Below are 15,562 nucleotides of genomic sequence, written 5' to 3' on the forward strand. Positions count from 1 at the left end.
CTTCTGGAATGAACATGTTGGTGATGTTTAAAGCGCTAAATCAATTTACATCACTGAACATCCCACAGAGAGGAAGGTTTGCAGATGTGGGGTAATTTATTTTGGCATCCACCTCCAGTTCAGGGAGGAGGGATAAACACAGGAACATGGATAATAGATCTGGTTTTGAATGGATTTAGAACTTCATGAGAAAGAGGTAGACCCAAGAAAGACCCAAGAAAGCAAGAACCAACATTGTACCCTGAGTGGCAGCTCACATCTGAGACATTTCCCTCTCAAGAGATGTGAGAACATTCTCTTTTTCTTACTCAAGCCCTCTCTTGAAAATTATTCTTTTATCCATGCAGTAAACAGACTGGAAACATGGAAACACATAACATGCAAATCTGTAGAGGAGGAGGATGTGGATTCCCTGCTAGAGGAAGACAAGGAATAAAAATAGAAAAGCAACACTGGCCTGCAAAAAACAAAACAAAACAAACAAAAAAAAAAAAAAAAACCAAAAAAAAAAAAACCAAAAAAATCCCAAAAAACCAACCAACAAAACCCCAAAAAAATAAGATATATAAAAGAAAGACTGAGAAGCTTAAAGTCCCCTTCATAGAAAAAGCACATGTAGGAGTCAAGCTCACAAAGATAACTTCCTTTTTGCACTCAAATTATTCCCAAACTCTCAGTTCTCACAGTTTGGATAAATTCTGGTGGTTATGCAGTTTTTCCATAGGAGCTCTGGCTGCTACCTCAGGGCTTTTATTCAGGAGTCACCCCAAACACACACAGGAATAAAAGTTCCAACACCAACCCCCATCAGATGTCAAGACCACTTACTCCCAGCTTCTCAGCAGCTTCAGTACAAAACAACAAACTAGAAATGAGTTTTATGTTAGCAGAGCCCTACTTGTAGCAAAGCATACAGAAACCTGCACATTCAAATATTCTTTTTGTGACAAATGCCAAAATAACTTCACTTGCAAATACATTCATTTTTTCCACCCTCACATCTTGCTTGAGGAATTCACAGTGAGTAAGAAACACATTTTTCTTACAGGCAATATTTCACATTTACTCAGCTACAATGGTTTAGCACTTGCACTTACCCTTTATCACTGGCACCTGCATAGGACCAAACTTAAAGATGACACTGGAAACTGGAATTGTACTGCCCATAACTCAGCAATCAGTGCAGATAAGGAACATTTAGCATCATGCCATCAGAAGAGTTCACAAATTTATCCTGCCTGACCTGTGGTGGCTGCAGTTTCAGTCATTGGCTTAATTAAGAGACACAGGTGTTTTGGTTTTGCTGCTTTCCTTGCTCATAGATTAACTGAGTCCCTGCACCTGGTGTCTCACTTCATTTACTGGGTCATCACTGTTAATTATTTCTTTTCTCTAGTCTTGCTTTTTCCCATAGAAGTTCCCTATCTACACAAGAATGAAGAAGTAAACAGAGAAACTTCAGGAATACAGAAATAAGCTAGTATTTATTCCATGTGGCTATACACAAACAATTCCTGATCCACCTTAAAAAAAATCCAATATTTTAACAACTCATTAGAACCTGTAGCTGCACTTCATCCAAGATCAGCAAGTGGTAGAAATTCACTTTTCCACTTGGTGAACAGAAAGGAGGAGGAGAGAAACAGCTGAGATGTCAAATGAGGATACATAAAAATTAATGGAGTGCTTTTTTCAACAGTATTTTATTACAGAGAGGTCCCTCAGACTTTAGGCCTACTGTGTCCAAGCATTAAAATTTTTAAGGAGACATTACTTGCAATGACTGCCTTGTTCTCTTTCTCTCCTTCTCCTACCTTCACATCTTTTTCTCTCTGTACCCACCCACACATGAACAGCCTTTTCCTTTGCCTTTTCCTTTAGCCTTTGTGTTGTGCCAGCCTTCCAGCAGTGACCTCTGAACACTGATTCCATTTGTTCTCAAACCTGAACTAGTCTGGTTTATGTCATCTCATCAGTTCTGATCACCCTCACCTCAGGGAAGGTGTCTTCTCTTCCTACATGTTTCTAAAATCTGCTGCAGAAGAAATAATAATGTTGCCTCCTACTCAACTAAAGTTCAAAGCCTGTGAAAATACAAGTTATCTACATGCCTTTGCTCTTCTTATAAATTAGTAATGAGTCTGGAATGCTTCCCCACAGCAATTAAGACACTTTCAGTAAAATTACTATATTCTGCCATGGAGATTTTATTTAAAAAAAAGTTACACATCTTCTATTAACATCATGACCAAGAACTGGACAAATAACTCCCAGATTCCAAAAGGCACAGCCAAGAAATGCTTCTTGTCCTCACTAGTTTACAGCCACAAGGGTTAAAGTAAGCAACACTCACAACAAGATGAGAGTTTCAGTGCACCAGAATACACATATGAAATAACAATTATTGTCACCTCTGTTAGAAACAAAAGAACTGGGTGGCTTTGTGTTGTTGGCGAGGAGGCACTGAAGGAGGTGAAGGAAGAACAAAACTATCACCACAACCAGTAACACAGAAAGGTCCAGCATGTCAAAAAGATTGCAAAAAAAAATTTGCTCTTGAAGCTATCTTGTAGCATTTATTCATTTATTAAGCTAAGAAAATCAAATATTCATAATGTCAACTTGGTAAGTGAAACATTCAGCCCATTCTGAAAAAAATGTTAAAATGCTGCCTATGTTATTTCTTTTCAAAACACTGCTGTTGGATGAAAAACATGACAAAGGTGGCTTGTTCCCAATCCACTTTCTGCTCACACAAATTTTCACTCTCCTAGTTTATCAATTTAAAGTAGTCCTGCAGAAGAACAGGCTTCAAAAATTGCTTCTCAGTGCATCTCTTTCTATAATACTGCATAGCAAAGAGCACAAGCCAGAGGTTTTTAAACATTACCTTCATAGAGCACTTCATACTGAGTGGGAACACAGCTGTATCCTTGGATCAAACCTGGAAGGCATTCCTTGCAGAAGGAGTGGAGGCAGGGGAGCATCCTGGGCTCCCTCCTCCGCAGCTCCCATTTGCACACCAAACAATTCCACAACAGATCCAGGGTCTCCATTCCTGCTGGCTGAAGTGTGGCCCTGAAAACATGAAGAGTCACAAAATGGCTCATGGCAAGCCCTGCACCTCACAAAACACTCGATCTCTCAAGTGCAAACCAGAGGGCAACACGGGATGCACGATCAAATAAACATTCATGTGGCCCCTGTGGAAAAAAAAAAGTTCCTTGCAGCTGAAAATCACATACCTGCTTTACAGAGGAGAATATCTTTGCAGATTGTTGTGCAGGAGAGCGTGGTTTAAGGTTTACAAACCATGATCCCACTATCTCTCTAGTATTTGCAACTTCTGTAGAAACTGAACTAATCTGTTCTATTGATCTCCTTACAAAGCTGAATTGTCACACGCTGTACACTTCCTGCTAGAAGCACTGAAACTGTGCAATTAAAATGATGAGATTCTCTGGCTGCTTTTACAATTTCACTCAAATATTTTACAGTTTTTATGTAAAGAAAACAGTACCCACAAGTCCATCATTTCAGCAATGCATCTTAGAAAGCTGCTTTGAAAAATGTACAGCATCTTCTGACAATCTTCTTTATAGAAAAACCACTTTGCAGTAATCAAATTTTAGCTATTAGGACAACCACAGATCAGATTATAGCTTCCTAGTGTTCCTCCCACCAGCCTAAGCTCCCCAAGGTCAACTGAGAGTTTTGCAGTTCATGTTTCATCCTCAGCTCTGAGATTGTCAGAGATGTTGATCAGATACAGACTGCAAAGGGCAAATCCTGCAAGTTGTAGCAGAGGAGAAAAAGCAGATAAAGCCTCATTTCCTCTGGAGCCTCTCTTCCAGCTGATCCAGCCTCCTGGCACCAGAGTCCCATGGAGCTGCTGATGGCCCTGGCATGGTGGCCCTGCTACCAGCAGGATGGAACTGAAGCTACAGGAATGAGCTTCAATCTCCAGATTTCTCCAGCACAGAAGAGCAGCAGCTCTAATCTTAGGGCTATCTCTTCTCCCGAGGGATTCTGTGTTCTGGTAGATTCCAGTGGAAATGGTTAGTAAGCAGATCTGGGTTTGGGTTTTTATTCTGCAATGCAAAAACAATTATGAATGTCTCAGAAATTAACAACCGGTAGTTTTTTAAAGCATTGTATCCTGAAGTCTTCAGTATTTAAAATATTTTAGAAGAAAAATGGACCCTATGTTAAAGTCTGCATCCTATTTCATACCCAAGACCCATTCAACTAGGTGGATACCCACCAACTTGAATGACAAATTACTTAGATAAATTCAAACCTACCACTAAAACTTCAGATTCCAATTCCAAAACCAGAGGACTCTTTGGAGATGAGCTGTGCCAGCTGTACCTGTGGTTTAATTAACATTTTATCGGTGCTTATTACACAAGCTCACTTTTTACAGTGCATCTTTATCAACCATCTATCAGGGGCAAATGTCACTGAAGCAGCACAGCCTCTCACCTCATTTCATCTCTCTCATTTCTTGCAGCTCCTGTTGCTAAGAAGACAAAGTTGCACCTACAAAAACATGTAATGTCTGCAGTAGGAAGCTGAGGTCTGAAATTACCACAATGTTGACACAGAGAAACCACAGCCCAAAGCATCCATGCACAGAGAACCAGTGCAAACAAAGCCCGATACTGGGAAATGCTCTGTCACCTTACAAGCCAAAGCTGGGGCTGGATGAGAAGCAGGCTACTGTACATTTCAATTTAGGCCTTTTGAACAACATGCAAAACTGAGTAGAAGTTTTTTGGTAGGAAGGGGAAGAGTAAGAGTGAAAAAAATGTGTTTAAAATTTAGTTCTGAGGCAGGTATGCACAGTAGTAGTCAGGCAGCTGGAGGAGGAGAAGGCTGATGATTGTAACGAGCTACAAGAAGGCCCAGAAAGAGAATCCAGGGAATCCCAGGCCTGACCTTGGTGCTGGGGAAGGTCGTGGTGCAGATCAGCTCGAGCACCATCAAGTGGCACTTGTGCAACAGCCAGGGCATCAGACCCAGTCAGAGTGGGCTCATGGAAGCAGCTCCTGCCCAAGAAACCCAATCTCCGACACAGTGACCCCCTTGGTAGTGAGGGAAAGGCTGTAGCTGTCTGTCTGTCTGCCTGGACTGCAGGAAAGCCTTGGACACCACTTCCCACACCTTCTTCTGGAGAAACTGGCTGCCCATGGCCTGGAGGGGTCACTGGATAAAGAACTGGCTGGATGGCTGGAGCCAGAGTGGGGGATGGAGCTACATCAGCATCACAAATTAGGAAACAGCAGTGCCAGCAGCCAGTGAGACACAGCTCCCAAACTCCTCTGTATTCTGGAACAAACTGCCCACTTATGCCATAGCTACTGACAAGCAGCAGGACCACTGGCTAAGATGAACTATTTTATAAATGGAATACACGTCAACCTCACCCTAAAAGCCCTCTAAATTTAATTGCTGCCAAACACTAGGTTAGAAGGTGATTACCTAGGATTCTGTCACACACATACTTGAAGTCATGTGCATCAACTTCAGCAGCAAGCATAAAATAAGTGACAGCATCCATAGGCTCTTGGTCTGACACTTGAGAACCAGCTCACTGCTTTAGTTATTTGTTATTTAGTCATTAGTTACTGTTTCCATTAAATCCTGCTTTGGCATGCAGGGCTAAGCCTTGCAGACACCACAAGACCTGCTTTGATGTTACAACCAAGCAAGGATTATTTCAGGTCATCATTTCAAACCAATACATCAGCACTGCACACAGAGGGTTCTAGAGCTGTGCCACTGCTTTTCCAGCTGTAAGGAAGGTTGAGGATAGCTGGCACCAACTGTCCCCCAGCTGGAAACAGCAGGAATTGCATACCCAGCCTGGGGAGGGCAGATTGCAAATGTCAATTTACAGTTACTGGTACACTGCTGTCACTTTGCATTTCCTTGTCCACAGTCCTGCTGTTCCATTCCCGCAGGCCAGGGCACCATCCCCACAAACTTCCCCTGGATGCCATTTTAGTGTTCAAGAATCCCCATCAAAATCACATCAAGTCCTCTTCCCAGACAGCTGTAGAAAGGATCACTAACAAAAGAGCAGCACAAATACGGAACTTAATTTTGCCACCCTATAAAGACAAAACAATGAGATATCTGCACATGGCAGGTACTGAACACCGTAGTCAGGCAATTTCAAAACAAAGTGAGAAGCAGCCAAACCACTGATCAAATATTATGCAGGTAACATTAAGTGTGAACTGTGTCTGAAGATGTCAGGAAAGAAAAATCAGAACGACCCAAACTTCTGTAAACCAGCTCATTTTATGCATTGTTTATTCAAAAAATTTGAATAAAACAAAAACTTTTATGCCACAAGCACACAGGCACCACCAACTTCTTTGATCTTCTCCTCTGCTCTTCTACTGAAGAACTTGGCTTTCACAATGACAGGCTGCTTGGGCAGCTTCCCCTTGCCCAGCACTTTGTAGTAGCCCTAAAAAGATTTAAAAAAGAAGTTCAGTGTTTGTAATCAGCTTGCAGGCTCTTACATTCAGGCCTGTTAGCACACACTGGTTAAAAACAAACCATGATCACCATGACCTTATGCAGTCAATTCATTACATTAAAAGGACAATCATGACATGAAGACAATTAACAAAACAGCTGCTGAAGTCACAGGAGGTGAGAAGTGGCCCTAAGTGGCCAGCAGAGGCAGAGCAGTGTCCCTGATTCGGTGGCTGGCTGAGACACAGGACATCAGAGCCAGTGAATATGGATCAGGTGTTCCTGTCCGAGAACTACAGCACACCAAGACAACCAAACATGTGGAGATGTGACTCTAGTCTCGAGGGTGACATGGCGTGAGACCGGCCCCACCATGGTTTTGCTCCTTCAGGAACATCCCAAACCAGCCATCCTTCACCTTCACCACCCAAAGGAGGGCAGTGCCTGTTCACAAACACACACCAGCAGGACAAAATGTCCTTACAAGGAAAAATGCAACACCCAAAGTGCTCCTGTAACTACTCAGAGCCCAGGGATCTGTCTGGTGAGCCTCTGAGCACAAAGCACTGGAGCTTACGTGCAGCTGAGCACCTGCCCAGCGGGACAGGCCCAGCCAGGCTCCCCTGGGAGGGCAGCAGGGCCAGGGCTCAGCCCCAGCAGCACTCACCGAGCGCACGACGTCGATGACCGGGGCCAGGCCGGCCTCGTTCTTGGCGTAGTTGAGCCTGGTCTGCTCGCTGACCAGCGTCCACAGCTTGTCCAGGTTCACAGTGGGACAGAACTTCTGGTTCCTCTTCAAGTGATAGTGCCTCATGCCCACCTTCCCAAAGTAACCGGGGTGACTGTGGCACAAACACATTCCAGAGTAGATCACAATTTAACTCACCCTGAACAAGCAGAACTCTAACACTGAAACAAGCATCTTACAACATCAGAGTGTCCACAATGTCACATTACCCCCTTTTGCATATTAGTGTGTGTAGAATTTAGGTGCAATAATGATTAGTATCCAAACCAAGGAACAATTCCATTCTATTTAAGTGCTCCTTCTCCCTTGGGCTCACCCCTCAATCCCCCTCCCTGCTGAGGCTGTATTTCCAGGGAAGCCCCACCTCCACGGACCCAGGGAGGCCTGCCCTGCCTGGGAAGCTGTGGCATTGCTGTCACTAACCCGGTGACTGACTGGGCCAGGCAGGGCACAGCCAGTGAATAGAGATTAGTGGTTCCTGTCCGAGCACTCCAGCACACCAGGACCATGGGCAGGGCCCAGATGTGACTCTATAGTCTCGGGAGTCACAACATCCCTCCCCTTTACCTGGTGCAGCCAACAGGATTGAACACCACATTCTGAATTTGCTCTGTGTGCACTGCTAAGCAGGGACCACACTCTAACAGGCAAATTTGGCCAGCTTTACCTAATGCTACAATGAACTCCCCAAAATCCCAAGTGAAAAGGTTTTTGATTTTAGGGTAAGTGGGGACATGAGCAGCTGTAATGCCACACTTCCCATTAAAGGAAAAAACACACAGGATTGCAGAAAACTTTGCTTATTCACATATAAAAGTCAGTTGCTTCCACTTCATGAGCATCATATTTAGTAGATATTTAAAACGTTAGCTTACTATTTATCAAAGTTAATCCTGTGATGGTGCAAACCACCAGCATTACCACGTCCTCCAGGATGCTTCCTGTGTTTGCCTGAGAAAAAAAATTTTAAGCTTGTTACATTGATATTACACATAATACTTAGAGATACTCTTAATGTCAACTTAAACTAATTATTTTATTTTGTGGTATGACAAGGTTGGCATGGATAGAGTTGAAAGGGAGACTGCACTGCCCTGGAAGTTGAAGATATCGCATACCCAGTACTGATGGGCTGAGCAATGCTGAAGTTAGAAACCCAGGGAGTCTAAAACGTGCAGGACATGATCACGCGGCACGCTGCGGCCTTCAGCACCGCTCGATATTCCTAGGGTACCCGGCACGCACAGCCCCATTTTTAGGGATCCGGGAAGGGCAGCAGCAGCATCCCCTCAGCGCCGGGGAAGCCCCGGCGGGGCCGCGCCGCCGCAGGCCCCGGCGCACCCGCGGCCGCCTCTCCACTCACCCACGCGGCCGTGGCCGTGGCTGACGTGTCCTCTCAGTTTCCGGGTCTTCCTGAGCCGGGAAGGCTGCGGGGAAGGGGGAGAGCGGCCGTGAGCGAGGCGGGCAGCGAGCGCCACAAGAACCCCGCGCCCGCCCCGGGAACCGCGCAGCCGGGCGCCATGGCGGACCGGCCTCCCCGCACCGCTCCCGCCCGCCGCGGGCTCAGAGCCGCGCCTCCCCACCACCCTCCGCTACTCCGCAGTCCCGTCCCGCCGCGGGAGCGAGGGGCGGCGGCCGCAGGGCCCCAGTCCCATCCCGATCCGATCCCATCCCAGCCCATCCCCGCCGGCCCGGCAGCAGCTCCCACCATCTTGCCGGCGTGCGCGAGGGAGAGAAAGGGCGCGGCTCTCGCGAGAGCGGGCAAAGGAACGCGGGGCGGGGCCGAGATCTCGCGAGGCTTCGCTGAGGCGGGAGCGCCGGGCGGAGCTGTGAGGGGCCGGGCCCACAGTTCCCCTCAGGCGCCCCCCGTCTGCTGCCGGCGCGGAAAGCGGAGCTTTAAACAGAATTTAGCAGTATTTGGAAATTTGGTCACTTTATTAAACATCCATAATAGTGGGGAAATGAACACTACGTCCTTAAACACCATTACTTGCCCCACTGGAGTGTGAATTCCTGGAGTGTCACTGTTTCTTAAGTTTGGTTTCTAGGGGTTTTTTAAATGGACTTTATGCTGTTAATATTTTAAACAAAACTTTACCAATTTTAAACACAGGCCTCAGGATTAAAATTTGCCAATTTTAAACACAGGCCTGGTTTTATTTTTCTTTAGAATTTTCCTGGTGCATTTACAATCTTCCATGCTCAGGAACACCATTAGTTTTAACAACTAATTTAGTAGGGAAAATAATGCACTCCTTGGTTTTTGTTCTGATCCCTTCAAGCACAGACCTCCAGACACCACAAGGATTGTTTCACACAGCTCTAGTCTGAGGATCAAAAAGGCACCCATAGATTTTTTGGGCCATGATCTCACCTTGCCCAGTGGTATCCTCCAATTCACATTACAAAAATGGGAACACGTTGACAGATGACACAATGTTTAAAAGCTTTCTCCTTTAATTTTTAAAGTGCAAATGGAGCAAAACAGCTTTGGCACAGGAGATGGGTTTTACAGCACAACATTCTTGTACATCGGCTTTGTCTTGCCTTTGCAGTAACTCCACAGCATGTCCTGATACAGTTTTATCCATCATTTTCTGAAGAGGAATTATGTATTTCCCCCTACAGTTACTAGCAGCTGTTGTTTATAAAAAGGCCAGAAGCCACCTGTACAAGTGACATTACTCCTTCCACGCTCAAGAATTACATCTAGCAATCATTCTGGAACTTGGAACATATCACAGAGTAAAACTAATGGAAGTTACCAGTTTTGGTGACATTTCCTCTGTAGCAAAAGCACCTGGTATTTCACTGACATTTCACATACACTTCAGATGCTTTTGTGGATTTTGGAGTGTGAGGGAGGTAACTGAAAAAGGAAACGACTTCACCTTTTCAGTGAACAGCCCTCGAATTTGCTCTATGAGGCTGATAGCAAACCAGAACCACTGTCAGGTCAGGAACTGCGCAAGCCTCAAAGCCCATCTAACTACAGCAGTCACGCTGAGAATGACGAACACCAGAGCGTGGTGGGTTTCCTTTGAAGGTAAGAGGCTTCAGCTAATTTTCATTATCTGTCAGATCTGAAGCATTTTATATTTTTTTAAATATTTTCTTCTTCAGACTATGGGAAAACTTATAGAACCTTAACAGGAGCTCTGTTTCTACATCAAGGAAGAATGTGACACTTGAGCACCACGCACAGCACAAAGCCAACTGAAAATTCCATAGGTCAGGAGCAGTATCTGTGATACAAAGATAAAATCATTCGCTGCTAACCCATGAAAAAATGTTTTAACAGATGCTTTTGTTAGGATAAAATTATTTAAAAAGGGGTATAAAATGTCTTGTCTTAGCCCTAGTGAAAAACACTGAAGAAACCCTAAAGTGAAAACAAAACCAGCAAACCTACCGAAAGACAGGTTTGTAATATCCACTTTACATTTTAATTACAAATTCATTTAAAAATCACAGGTGAGTTGCTGTGTTTGTACCTGCTCCACATGAGGAAGTGCAGAGGTTTGCAATGAATATAAACAAACAGGTCTATTTACAGAGTTTATTAGGATCCATACATACATACACTAGGAAAGGCTGTACTGTACCTACTTGCTGCAGCTTGCATGTCAGAGAGCTGAGATCTCCCCAGGCTTAGCATCTTAGTGCACAGTGGGTTATAAGGAGTTTACTGACCAGAGTTCAAACCAAGTGGAGGTTCTGCAATGTGAACCAAGTACCTTATTATCAAGTTACTTTGTTATTTCTCCTTTAAAATCAGTTCGAAGGAAACAGACAGACAGACAGACAAGCGCCTGTGCCGCACGAGAGCAGCCCCGTGCATAAAACCTCTCCCACGTACCCGAGCTCATTCACCCCGCAGTGTTCAGGCATCAAACATCCCTTGGAGTCAGTGGTTCTGCTGAGACAGTCAGCTGCACATAATCAGCTACTCGTTTTTGCACCAAGCATAACTCAACTCATACTAAAGAAAAAAAACAAGCACCTGGTATTCTCAGGAATATACAAATATTTACCACAGTTTTCTCGCTCATTACAAAATCAGTTACAAAAGCTTACAGCATATTATGTACAAACTCTGCCCAAAAACATGGAGGAGCCATCCTGTGGCACACTGACACAGCATCCATGGATCTTCTCCTGGAGCTGCCTCAGCTCGCTCCGCTCTCCTCCCGCTCCGCACTCCAGCGCCGCAGGTCTCTCGCACGGTGCCATAAATAGGTTTTGGGTTGGTGTTTCAGCAGGAAGGAGCTAGTTCTTCTTGTGGAGGAACTTCATTTTGTTACCTAAAGGAAGCACACCGTCAGTCTCCAGCAGATTGCAAAGTCAATCCAAAGTGACAGCAAATGGGTGTAACTTGTAATCAGCATCAGCAGGCAGAGCTGAGTTACAGAACATCGACTGCCCCAACCCCTTCCTGTTCCACTCCTCGATCATGGCTTGGTTCCCCCATCCCCAAGTGAAAATGAAAGTGTTAACAAGGACCATCATTAAATCTGGTTTTACACCTTTAACTATGTTTTTCATTGTTTTCTTTTTCGTAATTCCTATCACGCTGAAACCACTCTACTACCTCAGTTCACCTCCGGTACGGCTTTTTCAAATTAAAAACAAAAAAAAAACCACCACAACCAAAACCCAGCATCACAATGAAAATCCATTTCAGAAATACTTCTAAAGATTTTCCTCACCGAGGCCTCGCAGGAACTTGTTTACTCCACTTTGTTCCGTGTCCGGGAGCTCTTCCAAATACTGTTCCACCCTCTGCTCGAAGAGCCCTGCGGCAGACAGGGAGACAGGCATGGGGTGAGCCGTGTCCGGCTGATCCCGGGCCCCGCGCAGGGCCCCGGCTCCCGCCCCGGCAGCCTCCGCTCGCAGCGACCTTCCGGTTAACCGGGCAGGATTTCAGGGATGGTTTCCGCTTTCCCGGTGAGCGCAGGGGGACGGACGGGCGCTGCTGCAACCCGCGGGACCCCAGGGAACAGCGCTACCCGCACCGCAGGGGAGACACCCACCCGTACCTTTAGCCCTGCATTTCCTCAGCTCTCTGTCCTGGATGAAACCGGCGAACATTTGGGATTCCATGAAAACTTCCAAGAAGCGGCGGATACTCTTGGAGGCCACAGATTTACGGAAAGCCTCCCTTTGGAAGGCACGCTCTCCTTTTTCATTCTGGGTTAGGAACAGGGAATAATGGCCAACTGTCTCCACAAAGAATCGGATAAAAACCTCAGACACTAATCCATTCAGGGTGTTACATTCTGCAAAATAAGGCAGCAATAAGACACCAAAATCAGCTGCTACCAGAGCTGTCAGCATTATCCCCGCAGGGCCAGGCTGTGCATCTCCCGGTTCCCTGATGCCGCGCTAACAGCTGGCCGGAGTGGCAGCGGCTCCCTGCACACCTGGATGCACATGGAGAGGGGGACAGCGCCATAGCCACGGTGCCAGTCTGCAGAATTGGTGTTCTGTGACCAAGAGTCAGCGAGAATTACAAATCCTCAGCAAACAGCTCAGCAAATTAAACATTTGATGGGTGTTTCACCAAAATCAAACCTCCTGTTTTCACTCTTGAGCAAATTCTCTTTAAAAACTTCTGAATGACTCAGCATTGAAATATTTATCTCTGAGGATAATAAGTCTGTACCAAAAACTGATCAAAAATAGTCTGTTGTAGAATTTGGGCTTTCATAGTTTCTGAGATGTTTAAACAGTCTTATACATGTAATACATATGATTAGAAATAAATTCCAAAAACTGAATAAGGGCCTGTTTCATACCATTTAACCACAGGCATTCAATTCACCCTGGGCTGTTTTTATCACTGCTGAAGAGAAATATGAACCTTCAGAGACAGCCCAACCCATCTTGGACTAAAATTCTTTTCTGGTGGTACCTGCTTCTCCCCTGAAAATACCGAGTGCCAAGAGCAACTCAGACACACCCCTAAGCCTGGAGAATTATCTGGATTGAGTTAGGGCCAAGTTAACTGCAAACCTGTGTTTGAGCAAAGGTTCAGAGGGACCCACAGGAGTCCTTGTCATTTGCAATGAAATTAAAATAAACCACAGGTGAGGTATCGCTGTCTGTTGATGCCGTCAGTCTCATTCTCTGTGTGCTCAGACACAGCCTTTGATGTCACCAAAGGTACTTGAGACCTCAAGTCCCATCTTTGTTTCTCCTGCATGGAAAATGACAATTCTACCTACATTTGTCTATTACACAAGTCCCTGTTTCCAATGGAACTTACCATCATCTGAATCACTATCTGAATCCTGATTTAATAGTTCATTCTTTCTCTCTAGAGCCTGCTCCAGAGCAGCTTGCAATTTTCTAGGCAATAGTGTATCTTCATCATCCATCTGATGGAGGGAAAAAAAAATCCTTAATCCACAATAAACTATTCAGGAACTCCAGCAAATACTTTCAGCAGGTTTAGAATTCAGATGAAAAATATTTGCATCTGCTACTGTCATGGCTACATAAATAAAAGAATGAGAATCTATGTGCAACTAACAAATACTTGTAAAAATTTGTCACTCTTAATAAGATTTAAGTCAAGAATGATAATCCAAAGAGCAGGTAAACACAGAAATGTGGAACCAGCTCTTCACATGACAAAGAGTCCAAACAGTTCTGTTTAACTAAATACACATCACATGAAGCCCTGCTCGGTGTACACACAGCTGCTGTAGTTGGTTGTGGGCAGCTCCTTTGGTCCTTGACAGTTGTTTTTACTGTTTTCTAGTCTGTCTTGTATTCTGGGTCTTGCCCCTGTTTCTCTCTTCATCTTACTTTATGCTTGTTCACCAGAAGCCAGGTAAGCACAGGAGCCTTAGCTCTGCAGCCACTGTTCACCAGCCAGGGAATCGAACACAAAAGTTTCCCCATGCAACCTGCAGACTGTTGGTTGGAAATTATTTAGTGCCACATGACTGTCAGGAGATGGTGATCCCTCATCTCCTTGTTTACAAGGTTTCTGCTTTTCCTGTCACATTAAACTATTCTCCACCTCTGTGCTCTCACTCGCCAATTTTCTTTGCTATTTTTGTCCTTTTCACCTCCAACAGTGTGTGAGTTTTCTTGCTGAAGTGATGTTATTATCTTTGGATGTTTTCTTTCCACTGTGAATACAGTTCTTGATTCCTTCTGACAGTCACAGCCTCAATCCCTTCTGCCTACTGAGAAGTTCTTATTTGCAGGTGGAACAGAAAACGAGAACTTTTTTTCCCCTCATCGCTTTCCCTTTGCACACACAATTCCTGCCAAATCCCTCTGATCAAAGAAACCCAATCACACCATAGGGGTAAACAGCTTGCTAGACTGCATGGCAGCATTTGGAGCTGTACTTTACCTGTCTGATGAATCGATCAGATCCCAGGTTAACCATCAAAGCCTACAGAAAAGAAAACACTGCTGTGAAATGTATCTGAAGACACAGAAAACATTCATTTGTTCATTGGTTTTTAATAGCAAAAGATCATCTGCTGAACAAGCCTCAACATGAATCAAATTCCTACTGTGAAACAAGAGGCTGTGTGCTTTATGAAACAACATGAAGGTTTTCTTTAGAGCTACAAGTCCAATTTAACATAGATACAACAGATCTCATACTAGATTAATATATTAAAAGAAGCTAAAAGGGTTTTTTTCTTAAATCTATGCAAGTTATAACTAATAATTTTGTTAACATGCAGTTGAAAACTGTTTCAAGGGGTTTCAAGAAAACAATGTGGAGGCAGCGGGGATTCCAAAGGGCAAGGGTGTGAAATACTCATGATAAAAAAGCAGCAAAGCTGAGAGATGGAGCTGGGAAGATGTGGAAGAGCAATGTTAGGAAAGCAGAGGGAAATGGAGCAGAGATTTACCTGGGCCAGAGGCACACAGGGCCTTGGAAGCGAGCACAAGAAAATTCCTTAGAAAAATGACAAGAAACTAATAGGAGCAAGAGAGAAAAGAGTGTGTCCTTGAGTATTTTTGTGGGTTTTTTACTGGAAGAGCTGATGAAGTGCAACTCTCATTTAATTTCCAATATAGTAACAACAAAGTCTTAGAAGGTAAAATTGTTAAAGGTTTTGTCTCCTGTGTGGGCTATGGCTTCATGCACCACTTCCATAAGGATTAAGAGATGTCATAGCAGATGGCTTCCTCTTGTTCCAGAACAAATCAGCATATTTACACCCTAAATACTGGTGACCAGGTAAACATTCACTTGTCTCTGACAAGGTGCCAGGTGTGGAAGAGAGGCAGAATAAAAGAGAAGAATAAAGCTACTGCTGCAGCTTTGCCAAGAGGCAGTTGCCA

General features: G+C 44.5%; 3 protein-coding genes and 2 non-coding genes across 10 annotated transcripts in view; all 5 read right to left on the reverse strand.

Annotated features, from left to right (window-relative positions):
- Nucleotides 1-3,362, reverse strand: part of TRIM66 (tripartite motif containing 66) — a 46,378-nt gene extending 43,016 nt beyond the window's left edge. Inside the window, exon 1 of the mRNA XM_071427936.1 lies at nt 2,891-3,362. Within this exon, the coding sequence (XP_071284037.1) occupies nt 2,891-3,110 (220 nt within the window). The 5' untranslated portion in view covers nt 3,111-3,362. The remainder of the gene's footprint in view (nt 1-2,890) is intronic.
- Nucleotides 3,363-6,304: 2,942 nt separating this feature from the next.
- RPL27A (ribosomal protein L27a) lies at nt 6,305-9,037 on the reverse strand. Its single transcript, XM_071427935.1, has 5 exons — nt 8,949-9,037; nt 8,604-8,667; nt 8,116-8,191; nt 7,160-7,334; nt 6,305-6,481 (listed from the first exon to the last, which is right to left on the reverse strand). Exons 1-5 carry the CDS (start codon nt 8,949-8,951, stop codon nt 6,353-6,355), a joined length of 447 nt encoding a protein of 148 aa, XP_071284036.1. The 5' UTR covers nt 8,952-9,037; the 3' UTR covers nt 6,305-6,352.
- On the reverse strand, nt 6,706-6,837 carry LOC139590746 (small nucleolar RNA SNORA3/SNORA45 family). Its single transcript, XR_011679426.1, has one exon. It is a non-coding gene; the product is annotated as a small nucleolar RNA SNORA3/SNORA45 family (small nucleolar RNA).
- LOC139590745 (small nucleolar RNA SNORA3/SNORA45 family) lies at nt 7,651-7,783 on the reverse strand. The gene has a single exon (XR_011679425.1). It is a non-coding gene; the product is annotated as a small nucleolar RNA SNORA3/SNORA45 family (small nucleolar RNA).
- Nucleotides 9,038-9,674: 637 nt separating the features above from the next.
- Nucleotides 9,675-15,562, reverse strand: part of DENND2B (DENN domain containing 2B) — a 153,660-nt gene continuing 147,772 nt past the window's right edge. For 5 of the 6 annotated variants that reach the window (XM_071427929.1, XM_071427928.1, XM_071427932.1 and 2 more), the window contains 5 exons: nt 14,613-14,654; nt 13,509-13,620; nt 12,280-12,519; nt 11,950-12,036; nt 9,675-11,544 (listed from right to left, as the gene is read on the reverse strand). In XM_071427929.1, coding sequence (XP_071284030.1) covers nt 11,510-11,544; nt 11,950-12,036; nt 12,280-12,519; nt 13,509-13,620; nt 14,613-14,654 — 516 coding nt within the window. In that variant the 3' untranslated portion in view covers nt 9,675-11,509. Of the gene's footprint in view, nt 11,545-11,949; nt 12,037-12,279; nt 12,520-13,508; nt 13,621-14,612; nt 14,655-15,562 lie in introns of those variants that run through there. The other variant, XM_071427934.1, reaches the window with a different exon arrangement.

This window comes from Agelaius tricolor, unplaced genomic scaffold (genome assembly GCF_023055355.1).
Source record: "Agelaius tricolor isolate 1412-34295 unplaced genomic scaffold, bAgeTri1.0.p SCAF_5, whole genome shotgun sequence".
NCBI classification, from domain to species: domain Eukaryota; kingdom Metazoa; phylum Chordata; class Aves; order Passeriformes; family Icteridae; genus Agelaius; species Agelaius tricolor.

What these genes read in the sequence shown, in the direction of transcription:
- RPL27A (XM_071427935.1), bottom strand. An exon ending in CCACGGCCACGGCCGCGTGG is followed by an intron (nt 8,192 to 8,603) that starts GTGAGTGGAGAG and finishes TTTTTTTCTCAG; the next exon opens with GCAAACACAGGAAGCATCCT. An exon ending in TCATCGACGTCGTGCGCTCG is followed by an intron (nt 6,482 to 7,159) that starts GTGAGTGCTGCT and finishes AAATCTTTTTAG; the next exon opens with GGCTACTACAAAGTGCTGGG.